General features: G+C 35.9%; 1 protein-coding gene across 1 annotated transcript in view; it reads right to left on the bottom strand.

Annotated features, from left to right (window-relative positions):
* Positions 1 to 20589, bottom strand: part of COL24A1 (collagen type XXIV alpha 1 chain) — a 341448-nt gene that overhangs the window by 53543 nt on the left and 267316 nt on the right. Inside the window, exons 43-46 of the mRNA XM_008690817.1 lie at positions 18951 to 19004; positions 18787 to 18840; positions 13317 to 13370; positions 12072 to 12179 (exon numbers count right to left, since the gene is read on the bottom strand). Of these exons, the coding sequence (XP_008689039.1) occupies positions 12072 to 12179; positions 13317 to 13370; positions 18787 to 18840; positions 18951 to 19004 (270 nt within the window). The remainder of the gene's footprint in view (positions 1 to 12071; positions 12180 to 13316; positions 13371 to 18786; positions 18841 to 18950; positions 19005 to 20589) is intronic.

Here is a 20589-nt window from a genome sequence, read left to right as displayed (position 1 = left end):
AAAAAAAAAAAAAAAAAAAAAAAAAAAAAAAAAAAAAAAAAAAAAAAGGAAGAAAAGAAAGAAACTATAATGGTAATATGTTTGTACTGTGTATTTAATCTGACGTCAGTGAAGGAAAGAAGAGGGACTCCTTCTCTTTCACTTTGACTTCCCTGTGGGGAAAGGAAAGAAGGGTGTGTAAGCATATACATGTTTATATATAAAACTGCTTTTTTTCTGGAACTGAATGGAAAGATCTGGGATGGAAAATGGAGTTATCTGCATATATTTAGAGGACAGAAAGAGAAAGGTTTTCGAATAATGATGACTGGTTTGTATATAATAATTAAACATAACAGAGAATGTCGCTCTGTTACTTCCTAGGCCCCTTAATTTAGTTGTCTTAATTTCATCAGGATTGAAACAAATATATTAAGGAATAAATAACAAAGAAATAAAATTTGTTAAATATAGGCAACAATAGAAATCCACATTTTAAAGTAGATTAACAAAGGAAAACCATTTTTAAAACTATGTTGAATGAAAAGACAAACATTTTTGATGTTAATTTTATTGATTTCTCAACAGTAGAATAATAAATTTAAAATGACACTAAACTTCAAATTAGTTGACTTTTTTTTTAAAGTAGCACCTTGAAAATTACTAGAAAGTTTTTTCCTTTCCCTACTTGCAAGCATCCTCTGTGCTCAAAGCATTATGTTTATATAGTTATTTACTGTGTGAGAAAATAGCAATTAAAATTAATTTACTTTCTATAGTACAAAAAATTAAGTATGATTTCCAGAATTTTTTTTTGCATTATTAGGCAATGTAAGTACTGCATTTTTTTAAAGCCAGCAAACCAATGAGTTATAAAAGTAATGCTTTGCTTCCTTTATTCCAAGCAACTAAAAACACTTCTATTTAAGTAAGGATTTCTCATTTTATTTGGTTTACTAAATATATCCCCCCCTAGGAAAGAATTGGCTGTTTAAAAAATGTGGGACAGTAATTATTAGGTGATTATATGCAAGGCTATATTATATAAAAATAATGTAGCATTCATAACATTTTCCTTCAGTGCCAGTCAAAAGTAATGTGGCCAAATGCTGGAAATAAGATTTATGAATGAGCTACACACTAAAGTCAGGAGGTAACTTTAGTTTTGAATCTCTAAACATATTAAAACTATGGAACTTGGAGCAGGTCTGAGACAAGTCATAGGGTAGTGGAGACAAGTTAGGTCTGCTTGACTTAGGTCTATTCCCAAGAGTATACAAAACTCACTCTTGTTCAGCCTTAATGAATCCAAGCATTTCAACATTGTATTACCTCACAGAAATTATTTATACATTTCCATTAGAACAACTGGTGGTTTATCAGTCTTGCAAAATGGACAGTGCAAATGTCACACTAATATTGGGCAAAATTAATGTATCTTATAAAATTTCCTTGACTCAGGTCTTAACCTATAATCACAGGACTAACAGGGACTGAAAGAGGATATTTCATTTATACTTTGGCTCTTAGACATGTCTAGGCTCACGCTACTATGAAGAAATAAATGCCCATCTTTTATTTCAAAAATAACAAATCTATAGCCATACTATCTTATTTGATCCTCTGATAATCCCGTGAACATGCCAATTCTTTCCTGACTGAAGGTTTTTCCATTTTGGTTCCTTCACATAGTATGTTCGTCCTTCATTCTTTATATACCTGGCTCAGTCTTACCTTCTCAAGGGAGATATAGTATAACCATAGCCAAGTATGACCTCCTCCGGGAGGCCTCTACTCTCTACTCCATCTATAATCTATCTCCCACATGCTCTATCTCAAAACCCTATTTATTTTTTTCATAGAACTTTTGGAATTACCTGATTTCTCTATATATGGACTACTACCCAATTACTGGGCTGATTTATATTACATTATAATTTTTTTTTTTTTTTTAGGTAAAAAATGGTCAAATGTTGGGATACCTGGGTGGCTCAGTTGGTTAGGTGTCTGCCTTCGGCCCAGGTCATGATCCCAGGGTACTGGGATCAAGTCCCACACAGGGCTCCTTGCTCAGTGGGGAGCCTGCATCACCCTTTTGCCTGCTGCTCCCTCTGCTTGTGCTCTCTCTCTCTCTGACAAATAAGTAAATAAAATCTTTAAAAAAATGGTCAAATGTCAGACATTTCTTGCTGTTCCATGTATGTTTCATGGAGGCAGTTCTTTGTCTATCTTGTTCAGTGCTATATTTTATAACTCCTGGCTCATATTAAGCCCTGAACAAATATTTGTTGGATGAATGAATGTTAGCTTAACCATGAATATCTATTATTATTCTATGAATATCTATAATAACAATAAGAGCATCCAGTCTACTAAACACTTCACATACAATGTCTCATTTGATTTTCAGAAAAATCATATGAAGTAGGTATTATTACATTCCTATTAGATGATGCTTAAGACATTAAGTAGCTGACATACCTTAATTTTATTCAGGACTCCAAAGTCACAGTTTTTATGCAAAGACCATTCATTTTTCAAATATTTATTGAGCTTCTTTTAAAAAAGATTTTATTTATTTATTTGAGAGAGAGAATGAGAGACAGAGCACAAGTTGGGGGGAGGGAGAGGGACACGCAGACTCCCCACCAAGCAGGGAGCCCAATGCAGGGCTCAATCCCAGGACCCCAGGAATCATGACCTGAGCCAAAGGCAGATGCTTAACCAACTGAGCCACCCAGGCGCCCCTATTGAGCTTCTTCTATGGACCTGAAACTGCTGAGTGCTAGGGCTGCAAAGATGAATAAAACACAATCCCAATTCTACATGAGTTTGCCATCTTTTGTCACAGAAATACATGAGGATATGTAATCAGCAACCATATGATCTGTGTTCTGATGGAAGCAGTGTACACAAGTTCGGAGCAGGGATGCTTAACTCTGACTGGAGTGTTCCAGGAAGAGTGTCTGAAAGAGGTAACAGTTTGGTTAAGTCTTGAAAGAGCAAGAAATTGTTCATCCTAAAGTTGGATGAGTTTTCCAAGCAGAGGTCATAAATGACATGTATCAAGACATGAAAGTAAGGAATATATACAGAATTTGGGGGGGAATACCTATGTAATTAAGCATACCTGAAGGGGTATGCAGAGTGGTTAAGAACACAGGCTCTGAATCTAGATTACCTGATTTAGAATTCTGGCTCTATTATTTGCTGTCTATGTGACCTCAGGCAAGTTACTTAGTCTCTCTGAGTCTCATCTTCCTTTTCTGTAACCTAAGAGATAATAGCTATACCTACTTCATGGGTTTTGTGCGTGTGCGTGTGCGTGTGCGTGTGCGTGTGTGTGTGTATTAAATAACTTCATACATATTCAGCAATTTGAATGGTTCCTGGCACACAGTAAGCGTTTAATAATTGTTAGCTGTCATTGTGACTGAAATGCACAGCAAATGTGAGGAGAAAGATATAAGACTGGAAATGTAAACAGAGGTCAGATCATAAAATCAACATTGCACAAAGAGTATGAACTTCATTGGATTGGGAATCACTGAAGATTCAACCAGGAAAGTTACATCCTTTAGCAAATCTTTCACTTTGTTGCTAATAAGCAGCCAAACAGACTGTGTTTTGTCTGTTCTGGAAGAGTTCCTAATGAGCAATAAATGGGCCAAAACAAGCAGCAGGGGGAAGAGGGAGAAAGTAGCAATCAGGATAAGCCATAATTGGAAATCACCCTCTTAATCAAGAGTTGACAGGATCTGCTGAATGTAGATCCGGCAAATGCAAGTATGTTTCTTTCTCCAAAATACTGTGAAGAAAGAAATGTATCTTCTCAGAAACAGAAGTTTCTTTAGTGTGAGGAGCTCCCAGGCTAGACAGCACAACAGATGGGTGGCAGGGCTGCTGGTGTTCCTAACAGAGGTTTCCATGGTGGTCCTGCTACTCTGTGCTTGAGCTATGAGTGGGCTGATGAAGTGTGTTTTTCCTTCTTGTATTGGATACAATCCACAGTGGAAAACTCAAGACTTTCGATGTTCTTTTAGGACAAGCATCTCATTTTCTACAACACTTAAGCCTGTGTTCACCTGACAAAGTGCAAAGTCAAGATTGAAAGGCCTTGATTTGTCTTAAGTCAAGATGTTGGGTTTGTTTCTTTCCCTCTTTTCCAATAACCAATTTTATTAGTTGCAGCAATAAAAAATAAAAAGACTGGTAAGCCTTCATTTTGATGACAAATAGATTTATGATCTTTGCAGGGAAAAGTTGTTTTCCTTTTTCATAAATGATTGAGGCACTACAGAAGTCCAATGCGATGAAAACAGCATGGTAGACTCATTTACTACAGATGTGCTAAGTTGACTAGTCTCAAAACACTCATTTATACAGAAGGAAATTCACACAGGCAACTGTGAGCCTCCCCAATACTGTCCTTCAGTTATAGTCACATGACTTTGAAAAAACACTGAAACTGTGGAATGAATATGCCAAGAATTCTTTAACTCCTTGGCCACATCAAAAAAAGAAAGAACATTGTTTAGGAAAATCAGGCAGTTGCATAATGCTAGAAATCCCAGAATAAATATTTTTCTCAGTGGAAAAATCCAGCAGTCTTTAAAGGTAAGCCAAGAAACACCACGGTGCCATGATTTTAAAAAATAAAATAAAAATTAAAAAAAAAAAAGACCAATGGAAAGATGTCCTTATCCGTTGTTGAAAATATTCCATAGAGACTGTGTTACTTTCTCTTAACTAGTTTTTCTATTGCCATAGTAAGTTTCAGAAATAATTACTTAGAAATAATTTTACCTAATGACCAGTTTAGCCATTGCTATCTAATGTCATTGACCAGACTAGCTCCTTATAAAGCATCACCATTCTAACTTCATATCATATATTCTACAGGACACAGAAACATTTGTAGAAAATATTTCCGTATTCATAAATACCAATAGCATGTGTAAACTTTGGGGTTAAAAAGGGGATTCTTCAAGGGAAAGTTTTTTTTTATTTTGATGGATACAAAACACTTCAATATTTATGACATCCTGATATTCAAAGTATGCATGTGAAATTTTTCTAACTTATTCTTTGAAAATGCTAACAAAGTAGAAGATGATGACTTATGACCTGATACCTAATTGCTTACTAATGACAATAGCAGACACCATTCAACTTCACGGCCCTAGGCGATATACTGAGCAATAGTCAACGGTAAGAGAATTCATTTCAATTCCTTTCCTCACAAAATCCCACGAGATTCTTATAGCCTATATAAAGGGACATGTAGCTCAGAACCTGTTTGTTTTTTTTTTTTTAAACGGCTGCCCAGTTAGAAGTAGAATAGCTTTGGAACTAGAATGTGCATATTTTATTCTGACTAATTCATACTCAGATTCTCCTTTCTCTTGATTATGTCTTTAGCCTCTCCGTCTCTACTAGGTCCATCTAGCATCTAAATGTGCTCCAGGTTCTCTCACTTCAAATAACTTCTACTTGAATTTCAGTTTCATCTCTAGTTATTGCCCTACTTTCTCTTTCAGAGCCAAATTGCTCTTGCTCACTAACTTTAGTCACAATTGTTCTTGCTCTGGTTCTTCAAACATACTAGATTCTTCCTAGATTTTTATATGGTATTGTCTCTGCACGGAATGTTTCTTCCTGGCTTTCCTCACCCACAGTAATCACTCCTAATGTACTAACTCCTACTTATTGTTCCGTGTCATCTCTCTTTCCCTATCCCCTCATAGCAAGCCACTTTACTGAGGTATAATTGACATAAAGTAAATGGCAATATACATATTTAATAAGTCAGCATAAAGGATTTCACACATCTGTGTAATCACACAATCATCACAATCAAAATAACATACCATCATCACAATCATATCTGCTCCCTCCCCCAAAAGTCTTACACTGTCCCTTCAAAAGCCTTCCTTCTCACACCTCCCTATATGCACTCCATCCAGGATATCCCTGATTTGCTTTCTGTCACTACAGATTAGTTTGCAAATTCTAGAATTTTACGTAAGTAGAATCACATAGTATGGGCCTTTTTTTTGGTCTGTCCCCCCCCCCCCCACACATAGTTTCCACATCCAGCATGGAGCCCGATGTGGGGCTTCAATTCATGACCTTGAAATCAAGACGGGAGCTGAGACTGAGTCATATGCTCAACCTACTGAGCCACGCAGGCACCCTGTCTGCTTTTTTCCCTCAGCATATTTGAGATCCATTCATGTTGTAGCATATATCAGTAGCTCATTCTTTTTATGCAAATTAATATTTCATTGTATGTATGTACCAAATTTTTTTAGCCAGTCACCTTTTGATGAACAAATATTTGGGTTATTTCCATTTTGGGGCTATTACAAAGATAAGTGCTATAAATATTCATGGGCAAGTTTTTGTGTGGACATATGTTCATTTCTCTTGGATAAGAGTAGAAAGCCTGGATCCTATGATAGGTATGTGTTTAATGTTTTAAGATACTGCCAATGCCAAAATTAACAATTTAATAGTATTAAGTGTTCTGACCTATGAAGATAGTATACATAATACTTATTTAGGTCTACTTTAATTTTTGTTAGAAATGCTTTATAGGGGCGCCTGGGTGGCTCAGTGGTTAGGCATCTGCCTTTGGCTCTGGGCGTGATCCCGGAGTTCTGGGATCGAGCCCCACATCAGGCTCCTTTGCTGAGAGCCCGCTTCTTCCTCTCCCACTCCCCCTGCTTGTGTTCCCTCTCTCACTGGCTGTCTCTCTCTGTCAAATAAATAAAAAAAATCTTAAAAAAAAAAAAAGAAATGCTTTCTAGTTTTTAGCATATAGGTATGCACTTTTTGGGGGTCAAATTATCTCATTCCAGCACTATTGTTTTTTAAATGTCACTTTCTGAATGTTCATTGTTAGTATACAGAAATACAATTCAAATTTGTATATTGATCTTACATCTTGCAACTTTGCTAAATTTACTTAGTTTTTTTGTAGATTCTTAAAGATTTTCTACATAGATGATCATGTTGTCTATGAATAAAGACAGTTTTATTCCATTTCAATCTGGGTGAGTTTTCTTTCTTTTTATTATGCTGACTAGAACTTTACTGCATTGATTAGAACCTCCAGTAAAGTGTTGAATGTGTCATTTAAATGAAAGAGGGTAATACAGATATCTGTAGGCATATGAGGTCTCAGAAGGTTTGTCTCACAAATACTTACATTGGAAATACTTTTTAGAGGAAGTACTGAAATAATAATAGAAACAAATTCAGGAGATTCTATAAAGGATATTCAAATTGATAGTGATCAAATAGCTTAATTAAGTTTACTACTCAAAAAAGAAGGAATGGAAATAAAAAGAGAAAGTAAATGCATAAAAACTAAAAGTCAGGGGCATCTGGATGGCACAGTTGGTTAAACGTCCGACTCTTGGTTTCAGCTCAGGTTGTGATCTCAGGGTTGTGAGATCGAGCCCCGTATGAGGCTCTGTGCTCAGCATGGAGTCTGCTTAAGACTCTCTCTCCCTCTCTCTCTGCCCCTTCTCCCATGCTCACACACACACACACACACACACTCTCTCTCTCTCTTAAATAAATAAATCTTTTTTAAAAAAACCTAAAAGTCAATATTCAAGGCAATATCAAAAAATGATGAAGGCAAAGAGTAGTTAATAGAAACAAAAGGAAATGAGAGCACAAACAAGTACTTATTTAGTTAGAGAGAAGAGACAGATAGTGATATATTTAACAAATCAATATAGTTAAATACATACACATTTGGTTTTAAGTTCAGTGCAATTGCTACAAGAACATCCACCAAAAAAGAAAGGACAACTTTTCATAATTCTAAATAATGTCAGTGATAAGACAGTCCTCTCCATTAGTGCTGCTATTATCACCCTTATTTAGTTTGGGTTTGGCTAATGGGACATCCTGGCAGGGGACTGGGGGTCAGGGGGGAAATCTGCAGCAGATTCAGGATGCTACATAAGCTACCTTGCTATTTGCACCTTATGACTGAGCAATGATAATATCCAATAAGGATCATAATTGTATATATCTTATAAGATTATTAGTCTATCCAACGGGAATCAAGAAAGAAAGAAAGAAAGAAAAAAACAAAAACAAAAAAGACAGTCTGAGACAAGGAAAATAGAGAATTAAGGTGACAAATACTCTTCGTGGAGAAATTTCAGATGCATCCTCTAAGATCTACAGCAGAAGGATGTTCACTATTGTGGCTACTGTTCAACATCGCATTGAAGGTCCCTGCCAACTTATGTGGAAGGAAAAAGAAGTGAGTGGAAGGAAAGAGATCAATCTGCCATTATTTGAAGATGATATTATCTACCTCAAAAACCCAATAGAATCACAAAAGGAAATTATTAGAAATTTTTAAAAATCCAGTTGTATGGAATATATCCTGAATCAGTGCATTTATTTAAACTAGTAATAACTGGGAGCACCTGTGTGGTATAGTCAGTTAAGCATCTCATTCTTGGTTTTGGCTTAGGTTGTGATCTCAGAGTCATGAGATTGAGCCCTATGACAGGCTCCATGCTCAGCATGAAGTCTGCTTGGTTTCTCTCTCTCTCTCTGCCCCTCACCACCATGGTCTCTCTCTCTCCCTCTCTCTAAAATAAATAAATAAATCTTACAAAAATGAATTGTAATAAAAAAAATAAACTTGTAATAACTAACTAGAGAATAAAATAATACACAAGGCCCTTATTAAAGGGCAACATTGCATATTGATAAGAGCAAAAAATATGGAGTTAGGCTGCTTTTGTTGGTATAAGACAATGAAAGCAACAATCTCTCACTGCCTCAGTATGTATATACGTACGTATTTCTTTTTTTAAATTGAGGTATAATTGGCCTCAGTTTCTTCATGTATAAAATAAAGATCATAATTGTATATATCTTACAAGATTATGAAGATTAAGTGAGTCAACATAGTCAAACACTTATCATGGCAACTGGCACATACTTAGTATTATATGAATTTTTGCCATTATTATTATGGAGCTATTCTATTATAGCACAATAAAGATGATAAAATAAAGATTTCATCTCTTTTATTGGATAACAATGATAAGATATGAATTTTCTCCCAATATATCTATAAACTCAAGGCAAACCCAATGACAATTCAAGTTTTCATTATGTTTTTAGAGAAACTCAGCAAATCTAATCTTAAATGTATGTGGTAGAAGTATAAAGAAGGGGGACTTGCTCTATTAAATATGACGACACATTACAAAGCCATAGAGTAAGAACAGTGTGATAATACAAACAGACCAGGGGACAGCCGGTTTTTTCTGTAAAAGGGCCAGAGAGTAAATATTTTAGATTTTGCGAGATCATTGGTCTTTGTTGCGACTACTCAAACTGTGGTTTATAGCGCAAAAGCAGCTATAAGCAAATGTAAGCAAATGACGGTGGCTGTGTGCCAATAAGATTAATTTATGGCTATGGAAATTTAAGTTTCATGTAGTTTTCACTTGTGACAAAGCCTTCTTCTTTTTATTTTTTTCTACTATCAAAAATGTAAAAACCGGCTTAGCTCATGGGCCATATAAATATAGATCCATTTGGTTCATCAGGTGCAGTTTGCTGATACCCAGAATGGACTGATATAGACCACATATAAAGGAGAACTTAAATAGAGTAAGTCGGATGCTTTCTGTTTGTTTTTTTGAGATCCAGTCTCTACCCTTCTCCGTTCCTCTCTATGCTCCAGCAGGTTCCCTTCCCCTTTAGCTGTTGGCTAGTGACATATCAAGGGGAGGCAGATGGGAGACAGCCCACTCTTAGTGCAGGCAGAAAGGGAATGCATTGTCATTTGTGAATTTTTAAAATAACAATAACACTTTTTTTCATCATCATGTACTGGCAATTCTCAACAATGTCAGTGATAAAACAGTCCTCCTCATCAGTGCTGCTATTATCACCCTTATTTAGTTGGGTTTGGTTAATGGGACATCCTGGCAGGGGACTGGGGGTCAAGAGGAGCCTGGAATCTGCAGCAGATTCAGGATGCTACGTAAGCTACCTTGCTATTTGCACCGTATGACCGAGCAATGATAATATCCAGTAATAATAATAATAATCCAGAGGGATCTGTGGCTGGTAGAGATGCTGTATGGACCGTCTAATAACCCCTCCATAACAGAATCACAGCGTATGTCCATAAGATTTTGAAGATAAGCCATGCCTTCGTCACATGTAATTTCCCACCTGGAATGCAGTTCTGCACTTGCTCTGGTTAAAACTGAATAACCAGGGGTGCCTGGGTGGCACAGCGGTTAAGCGTCTGCCTTCGGCTCAGGGCGTGATCCCGGCGTTATGGGATTGAGCCCCACATCAGGCTCCTCTGCTATGAGCCTGTTTCTTCCTCTCCCACTCCCCCTGCTTGTGTTCCCTCTCTCGCTGGCTATCTCTATCTCTGTCGAATAAATAAAAATCTTAAAAAAAGAAAAAAAAACCTGAATAACCAACCCTAAGACATCAAATGACTATGCGCCCTGAACTGCACATTATGAATCAGGTGATATCTGAATCATAAAATTGGATGTGCGGCAGCAGCATTCTCCTCCTAAATGGAAATGGCATATATTGAGACTTGGTGCTACCAGGTCCAGAAAGAGCAAACAAAATACGTAAGCAGCCAATTAGGATTTCCATGATACCTGCTCAACTGCTTTACCTCTGCTCCTTCAGCCTAGAGAGCTCCCTTTACCAGTTAATAGAGGAGGGAAAAGCTCAGACCCGATTTATAGATAAATCTGCACTGAATGTCACCATCAGCTAGAAGTGAATGGCTACAGGGTCCTGGGATCAAGGAGCATGACCCCAGCTGAGGGCAGATGCTTAACTGAATGAGCCACTCTGGCGCCCGCCCCAAACTCATTTTAAGACTAGTAAATGGTGAGTCTGGACAGCAGCATGAGAATGAGGGTCCAGTGCATAAACGCCCTTAAAGACTGAGATCTCAAATGAATAAAATCTTCTTTCAACCAGACTGGTGTTGATGGCAGACAGAAATCTATAAAATATCTATTTTAATTAAAAACATCAGACTGCTGTCAAAGTTTTCTAGGTCTTAACCTGATGCTCTGATGTTCTGACATATTGCCTCCAAAACAAATAGAAACCATGTTTAGACTCCTTAAAAATATTCATCTTTTCAGATAGGATCTGGCTGTATTAATTCTGAAATACTAAATTGGCTAGTTCATAGTTTCTTAATTTAATGAATGAATGAATGAATTATTTCAAATAGGCTATCTCATCATAGTGAAAGAAGATTAGTTTGGGTTTGGGCTTAGGTATAGCACCATTTAAATAAACAAGTAGGATTGATTTAGTATTTAAGAGAAGAAAAACGGGTCCACAGATGACCACATACAAATAGCAGAAGTGTAAAAGCGTAAATATTACAAGGTTCTTGAAAGTATGTGGTTTATTATTCTAATATTTCAAGTGAAAACACAATGTGAGATAAAAAAATCTGGATTATGAGGACATTAGGGAAGGAAAGAAGAGAAATGGCTAAATGAAGACAAAATATGATTTTTAAATTTCTGGTAAAATAAATAAGATAAACACTTGCATAAAAATCAGAGAGAAGCTATATCATTGCATCACCACTAAATGAACACAGAAAATGTTCACACAATTTTTATAAAATACTGTAAAAGTAAAGGGAAAATGAATTTTGGCAGAATTTCCATTGAGTTATTGCCAAGCTTTAAATGTTTCAAAGGTGGCTTAAGATATTTGATGAACTCAAAACACAGCCAGGTTGTGTAGTCCCTTTTAAAAATCTGCTTCTTTATGGTTCTTATTTCTAAGCTTTTATAGGTGCAAAAATGGCATGTATTATTTTTAATGTAAGTTGTTAGATATAAAATACCCAAGAGAATGTACTCATTGACATTCCTTGAAGATCATAAACACAATTCCAAAACAACTATCAAAGCAGTGTTTGGCTAATCTGAGCCAGTATCGAAACTGAGAAAGCCAGAATATATATGGTCTAGCAAATAGATGCTTAAAAATAAGCAAGGAAAAGTAAAGAGATTCATTCTACTCACAGGAAGTCCCTGTTTTCCTGGTAGCCCAATTTTTCCAGAGTTTCCTGAAATGCCATCGGCTCCATGGTATCCTTGCTTGCCTTTCGGCCCAGGTAGTCCAGGAAGACCCTTGGTAATGAAAAATTATGTGAATTACAGAGAGATGATGTACAAATGTTCAAATGACAAAACCTTTATATTTGGGAGGGGAATGTTTACATTTTTAATACTCCGTCTCGGGATAAATTTTCCTGTTTCCTAATCCCTTTTTGGATTCAACAGATCAGGTTGAACTATCGTTAAAATTTCCCTAAATAGAAACATCAAGCTAACTAAAATGTACTGTGTAAGCTTTTCAGCTTTAGTGCAGTTCTCTCGTATTTTCCATTGTGCTGGCCTCTGCTCTATCCCACGATGGAGAAAAGTCAGCTATATGCACCTGTCAGCCTAGGATACAGCTATACTTTACCATCTGCAAAGCCTCATGTCCTGTTATTTTCTCAAGAAACAAATTATGGTTCTTTTTGTTGCCACTTTGAACTAGATAATTATATGACTGCTTAAAGGTCTGAACATTTTGTTTCTGCTCTTGGGTAAGTGGCTTTTATCTGTATGAATCTCTGATCTGAATGTGCTTATAATTTATGTTCATTTTCTTTTCTTTTTTTGAACCAACACAGGCCACCCAAAGTGGGCATCTAGCCCTTGGCTACGGAAGACCAGCAGGAAGTAAGCCTTTGCTAATAAGCCAGTCAACACATATTTGCTTGGCTCGAGGAAACTGATGGTTAAGGTAAAATTAATCTTTGTTCTGTGATGAAATGATTTAAAACATTTTCTTCTAAGACTTTCTGTCCTATTTGTCAGGAAACTGAGAGGCTGTGTCCTTCAATTACAATCCAGCTCATGCTTTTTATTTATGCTTGAGGATCTCTGACCTTTGTCACCAATCATTTAATCATATTTCAAGTTCCCTGTTTTCAGTCATGATCAGAGAGTAGGATGCGTCCACAGAGAGAGCTCCATAACACCGGGAAATAGCATCCTTCAATTGCAGAGACTTATATTTAAACAGCAAGCTTGGTTTTGAGCTAATGGTCATATTTTGTTCTCTCTGTGTTCCAGCTTGAGCTTAAATTTTTTTTTTTTTTGAAGACAAGCTGATTTATCCAACACTTGTCATAATTGGCCCCGAACTTTTCTGCTTGCAGAAGCTGCCAATTCTATTTAGAAAAACAAGAAAGATGAAAAGGGCCTGCTACTTACAGGAATCCCAGGTTTCCCAGAAGGACCAGGAGCTCCTTTTTTTCCTGAAGGACCCTAAAAATGTGAAGCACAGTTGCCACTTAATTGTAATAAACTTAACTAAGCTGAAGGCATAGAAAAGAACCCTGAGACCGGGATGCTGCAGCCAGTCCTGGCACTGGCTAGCTGTATGTCACTGAGACCGCCATTTAACTTCCCTGGGAGCCATTTTCTTCATCTGAAAATGGGAGATTTTGACCAGATAATCTATGAATTTCCATATAGCTCCAAATTCTAGGATTTAAGAATTTAAATCTTGGCTCTAAAAGGGAACTAAATATTATTTAATAAATGTCCACGTTTTCAGACAGGGCCTTTGTCTTCCTATTGAAAGTGGCTAAGTGCTTTACTAATTTCATAAACATTTATTGACTATTTTGTATGTGCTAGAAATGCAAAGTCAAAGCTACTGATATCAAGGCACTCACAGTGTAGTAAGGGAAATAAACCAATAGCCTAGAATGTGCTTATCTGGAAGCATGGAGAAGAACATACTTGTGAATCAAAGAAAAGATATTTATTTCCCACGGAACTCTTTGTTTTTCCATGTGTGAGATGTTTTAAATCATAATTGATTCAGCAGTAAGTGGTCTGCCAGGATAGTTAGGAACTTTGCCCTTTGCGAATATGCCATTATTCTGATGATATCCTAAAATTATTTTAAAAAGAAAAATGTGGAAAAGACTGACCTAGTTCACAAATAAGAAAAAGAAGCATATTGTCATTACCAGACACATTTCTCAGAAGTCATCGAAAGTTCTCACAAACAGAATAATTCCACCAAAACGGGATATTACGTTACTCAAGTTTGAAGATAAATTGTGCCAAAGATTCAAGCTGACAACAATAACAAAGTAAATAATTTCTTAACATATTACATCCTCTAAAATGATCTTAACGTTTCAAGAAGAAATAGTATATGTAGTCACAGGAAAAGGACATTTTCTGTAAGAGATAAAAATCCAACTTTGTTAGAATTAGATAATGGGGAGATATATGGAACGGGGAGAGTTCTACCTCCAGCTTGGAAAACTATTTTACTTGCCTTAAAAAGTCACTAATGTAAAGTCCTTCTAAGGGTAAGGAAGCCAGGAAATGAAACAGAAGGTGATCTGACTTTAGTTGAAGGAGATGGAATCCCTTGAATAATATGATCTCTAAAATACATCTTTTAGAACAAAATAAGGAAGTAAAATAAACAAGATTTTAAATATTGAAAAAATTGTGATTTCAGTTATTTCTAATAGCACTAATTAAATAGTATATGAACTATGATAATATTCAAATATGTTAACCAGAGTGTTTTTTTCCTTCACAGTATTTGTTTTTATGCAAAGTGATAGATCTGTTCTAGATTTTAGATTTCCAAATAGACTTTTCCTTAGCTTATGAATTTCAAATAGCCCTCTGAAACTCATGGTGAAATAATAATTTGAGAATGATACAATATTTTGGGAAGAATATATTTTTTAAATGCAAAAGCCTGATTTTTAAATATTTAAAGTTTATATTTGAGTATCAAAAACCAAGTTGACAAAGAATTCAAATCATATATTTTTGCCATTAAGAACAGATTTAGAATTATAATAGTATAAGAGAAAGCTTTTCCTATTTAAGGGGATATAAAGATCTTCAAGTTGGAGAAATGTAAGAAGAGAAGTAGAAGAGAAGATTGTTCCTCCCTTACAGAAATCTCCGAGAAGGGCCCTTTACACCTCACTCTGCCCTCAAATCCTGGGGTAGGTAGAAGCAATAATACCCTCAGATAAGTGCGGGGATTTGGGCACAGAGGACAACGGCTAGGGAGACTAAAGTCTTCATTTAGAAGCCCACATAAACTGCACTGAGCGTCAGCAATAGAGTAGAAATTTCTGCATGAGATGTCTAGGCTGCTGGGCTCGAGAAAGTCTGGTCCCGCAGGCACCCAGCATGGTATAGGAATTAGCAAAATTTATTTCCAAGGGCCAAGAAGAGAAGCGTATAGCCCTTAAGGTCCTAAATAAGGAGACTTTGTAGCTTTTCTCTACTCAGAAAATAGCTGTATATGTCAGCATGGATTGAAGAGCTTCTGCAAGGAAGGCCAAGGTAGATGTCAACATGGTGGGATGATGGCAACGGGGGACCTACATGGATGATGTGCATTTCAGTGTATACTAGTGTAAATAGATGACTAAAGACCAAACTCACCTTCCATTCCTCTTCCTCACCCCTGCTACCTAGAATGTAACTGCAAACTTGTCAAAAGAGTGAATAGGGAAAACTCTAAATCAAATGTAGGATATTTGTGCGGATGGAGTTAAAGACACTCAATTGATTAGATTTCCACCAATTACGTTTCTACCACCATGCAGGAAGGGCACTCAGGACAGATGTTAAGTTCCATTATAAAAAACACAAAAAACAAAGTTACATTTTTAGTATACCTGAGTTTGTGTCTTATGCTTCAGACACACTACACATGTAAGTAAGGGTTTTACTCTAAATATTCATATAACAAAATAAAAACAAAGAGATTCACGTATCATCACAGATTGGTGACATTTTGGGATAACCATTATGTTGGGGATGATTTCAGAAAAGTTAAATGTTGTGTACTGAAATCTACATGTATGGGTCTATTATGAAAATTGGAATGTCATTCAGACTTGGATGGGCATCAGGAAGCAGCTCCCAATAGAATAACATGAAAGGGAAAGCATGACTATAAAAATTATTTGTAAAGTATGTTTTGCTACTTGTAATAAGACAGTTGTGGCAAAAATCTGTCTATTGAAGACAAAAAGTATTTAGCAAATAACAAAACTATAGTCTCTGCCGTTTTGAGATGTTCAATTTGGGAAAGATTTCTTTATTATAATTAGTATCGTCATACTAAAAGGAAGTAGGCCAGCTAGAAAAAACATAGTCTTACAATTGAGATTTTAAATGTATAAAGATCAACAAAGTGTAGAACAATTGATACTTTAAAAAAATTGTACATTAAAAAAAATCTCAAAGTGGAATTGTTGGCTTATAGCAAAATTAAGAGCCAAATATTACTAAACATTAATCCTATGCAGAGGTGGTCTGTTTCAATAGGAAATTACAGATTTGGCCAAAGACAAAATATTTTGTCATATAAGGTGTTGGCACATGATTGAGCTGCTATCATAAGAAGGAAAAAAAGTCACTCTTCAACCAATACCCAGAATTCAAATATAGCATTCAAATGATACTTTCAAAATTAACTTATTCATATTATTTTTTTTAAATATTAAGTACCTCATAAATCAACAAACAGACTTTTCTGGTCTCTTAGTAGGAAAGGCAAATGAATTTTACATGCAGTCTTTAGAGTGAGCATAAAATTGTCTTTAGTACTTTGCTAGTTCTAACTTTGTTAGGGAGGATAGCTTTACAATACAAACTTAGATTTAGAGTTAGGCAATAATTACTCTTCCTCTCTTCTTTTTTTTTTAAACCAAGAAATTTCAATTCACTAAAATTTGGAATTTTGTTTTGGAAGGCAAATAAGATTTTGGCTTGAGTCTTAGTCTTTGAAAGCCATTATAGGATAGTTCACTACATTTGAATTAAAAAAGTCTTTGAAAATGTAGTGGTTGTACAATTGGCTTTGACTTGCTCTTTTTCTCTACAGTTGCCCACTGTCTCATGTATGAGAGCCCAATGAATGAGTTAGTTGGTTAAGTAAGATTAATCACACTTTACTTAATTTATAAAAGATTTCAAAGTAATAGAAGGCTTTTGTATAACATTGGGAGTCAGGAAATTTCTAGTGTTGGTTCTATTGTTAACTAATTCTGTGATTGTAGGTAACTCAATCTCTCTGAGACTTAAATTTCTTCATCTGAAAAATGAGAGGATTCCAGATGATTTTAAAGGGCCATTTGCAAACCTAAAAAACAAATCTGAAGCTTTGCAAAAACAAGACGACAACAATTGGACAAGATCCACCTGGCCATGGAAGGTGTCCCTAGTGAATAATACATGGTCAATGATTATTCTTGTAGCAGTTATGACTACTTTAAATTCTAAGAGTTTTTAATGTAACCTTGAAGTGTATGCCAGCATTGCCTAAAGCAGGATAGAACGAATTCCCTTGGGTAATACAGATTGAAATCATGGCTTCTCAGCATCTTTCCGCTCTAACACCCAGGAAGAGTTGACCGTGCCAGCTGGAAATGAAGTTGTCTAGTAAGAATATTTGAATTTCATTGGCATAATTTTAATAGATACTAATAAATACTTTAAAAATTTCTTCTTCCTGACATATGTCAAAAAAGAAAATACTGAGAATATGAAAGTACTAATTGCAAGAGACTAGAAATTTTAGGATCAAACCTTGGGAGAGCTTTCGCATCCTTAGGCACTTAATGCAAATATAAGGAAATCAAATGAAAGCAGTAGTAGTGTTCTAGGTTCATAGCTTTGCCCACTACTTTTTCCGGTTTGGGTATTAAAAATTGTAAGTAAATGGGACAATTACCTTCTCTCTCTGCATTTTTTCTTGCTGAGGTTTGCCTTCAATGGGATATTTTTATTTTTTATTTATTAGGGAGCCTGACTGGGTAGGTAGGTAGATATCAAGACTATTCAAAATAGCTTTAGGTGAGTGAGCACCTATGTAATATCAGATTCCACCCAATTTTACTACTTATTCCCGTAAGTAGGAAAGACAACATATGGGTGAAGACTTAACAAATTAGGAGAAATGTGGTCTCAAATTGATTACTTTTTATCCATTCTCATCTAATTTATTATCAAAATATAGTACATTTTCTTACGGATTTAATTCAAAATCAATAGCATGTGAAATCAGAATGCTATGAAAAGCAAGGTAGCAATGAACTGATGGTACAAATTACAAAGCAAGTTATAAGGCAACAACCTTCCATAAGGTTGAGGCAACATCCATCAGTGCACAGGGAAAGAGATGTCTGAATTCAATCGCTAATACATTTGTAGTTTATTTGACAACAAATAATTGGCTTGACTTATGGAAAAAAAATCTTTTAAACCAATTGTGAGTCTGTGTCACATAGTCAAACTATTTCTACCCTTATCCTTACTACAACTAAATAGGTTTGACTGACAGATTTTCACTTTTCAGTGCTGGTTTTAAGGCTTATTGATATTTTTGCTTTAAATCCCTAGGAGAGACCATTCATTTTGGACAATTTTTTAGGCAATTTTCACAAAGCCAGAGAAGAGTGCTGGTAAAGGGAAAGTGGGATGGCAGTCAAAACACATGAAATAATCAGTAATCATGTTTTAGCACAATTACTGACAAACACTCTGATTATAGGCCTACAGTGATCCTTGCTCTGGAAGGGTGAATGATCATTTAAATTACAATGAACAGTAGTTCCTATGTCCCTGCCTTCTCAAACCAACAATAGGTTTCAAATTGTCTTAAATAATTTCAACTTACTTCAGATCCTCTCTCTCCTGTTAGTCCTCGTTCACCCTGGTCACCTGGCTCACCCTTTAATAGGAAACCAAAAAGAAATCACGTATGAAGCAGAGACCAAATAAGATATATAAACATTAATTTTTTTCAAGGCCGGAGTTACAAAGAGTGTTTTCAGAACATACTGGGGGACCTTGTTGTCCAGTAGCACCTCTTGGTCCTGGTAAACCCACATGACCCTAGGAATAGAAAAAAATTATATTATTAGAGTAAATAGAGACATGTAACTTAGAGAATAGGGTAGTATCAGTTAATATGGTAGCAAAATGTTAAAAATTCAATTTAAATATCAGAAATTATGATTCTCTCTCAGAAATGTTGTAGAACATAATGTCCACTGTATTATGATAACTGAGAAAGAGTGTAAAGTTTTGTTTTGTTTTGCACATAGGTTAATGTAGTGGGGTGAATGGTGGCCCACCAAAAGATGTCTATGTCTTAATCCCCAGAACCTGTGAATATGATCTTGTTTGGAAAAAGGGTCTTTGCAGATACCATTAATTTAAAAAGATATTATCCTGAATTGTTTATGACAAGTACCCTTATAAGAGAGCGAGACACACAAACAGCAAAGGAGAGGCCCATGTGAAGACAGAGGCAGACACTGGAGTGATGTAGCTACAAGGAGCACTGTCAGCCACCGGAAGCCAGAAGAGGAAAGGAAGGATTTTCCTCTAGAGCCTGTGGGAGGGAGTATGGTCTGCTAACACCTCAATTTCAGATTCCTTGTATCTGGAACTGTGAAAGAATAAATTTCTATTGTTTTAAACCACCCAGTTTATAGTAATTTTGGCCAGGAAACTAGTATATTAAATAACCATAGGAATAGAGAGTTTGAGAACAAATTTCTTTCTTCGACCTATTCCCACCGTGGAAGTGAATTATGGTCTCCATTTTTACAAACTAAGTTCATACCATTTGTATAGATTTATGGAGGTGAAAACTGGGAGTTGTTACTGTGTATAATGCCAAGGCACGTCAAGTGACTTTGATATCCAGCAATCTGTCATTGCCCTAGTCTTCCTAAGAAGGAATGCTGACCTACCACATTTCCCTTTTCAAGTGTGTAAATAGAAACTAGCAACAACCCAAGGGCATGTCAGAGTATGCACGAAGAATTTTGCATGTAATCTCTTTTATCCCCTTCCCTACTGTCCTCTTTGCTTCAGATTTCTTTCTTCCTACTCTCTGTGTATTACAGAAAGAATGCCATAGACTCATCTCCTTTTTCTGGACTAGGAGAAGTAAGGATTGCCTACATAGGCTAACGATATTTATCTCACAGAAAGATCAGTTGAAGCCTTCTTTGTTTGTATTCTTTGAGGTAAATGTTTATGGTTTTAAGATCCAACTTCCTCATTTGAAGAAAAAAAAAAAGGAATCCTGTTTAAGAGAATGAACAGTGGCAAGAGAGAAAGGATAGTTGAAAGCTTTCTATAGAACATGGCCTTAACTAAAGAGAATACATATACCACACATGGCCCTGCCAGCAAAACATGAACAGAGTCAGAAATAACAGAATCAGGTCAGTCAAGAGGAAGTTTGGTACAAGTAAATATGATGATTACAGGTCATTTATTAAGCAGAACTCAGGAGAGAAGTGATTGTGAAAAGCTGGAGTTACAGAGTGCAGTGAGACCGAGAATATGAGCAAACTATAATACTCAAAACCATGAATGGCCAATTGTGATTTTGCTACCGTTTTTGTCTGTAAGTTACAGGAACCGTTTTAGAATGATCACAGAATAGCTGATTGCTTCTCTT

The sequence above is a fragment of the Ursus maritimus genome, unplaced genomic scaffold (genome assembly GCF_017311325.1).
Source record: "Ursus maritimus isolate PB19 unplaced genomic scaffold, ASM1731132v1 scaffold_12, whole genome shotgun sequence".
Taxonomy (NCBI): Eukaryota; Metazoa; Chordata; class Mammalia; order Carnivora; family Ursidae; genus Ursus; species Ursus maritimus.
This window is presented reverse-complemented; position numbering and strand designations above follow the sequence as displayed.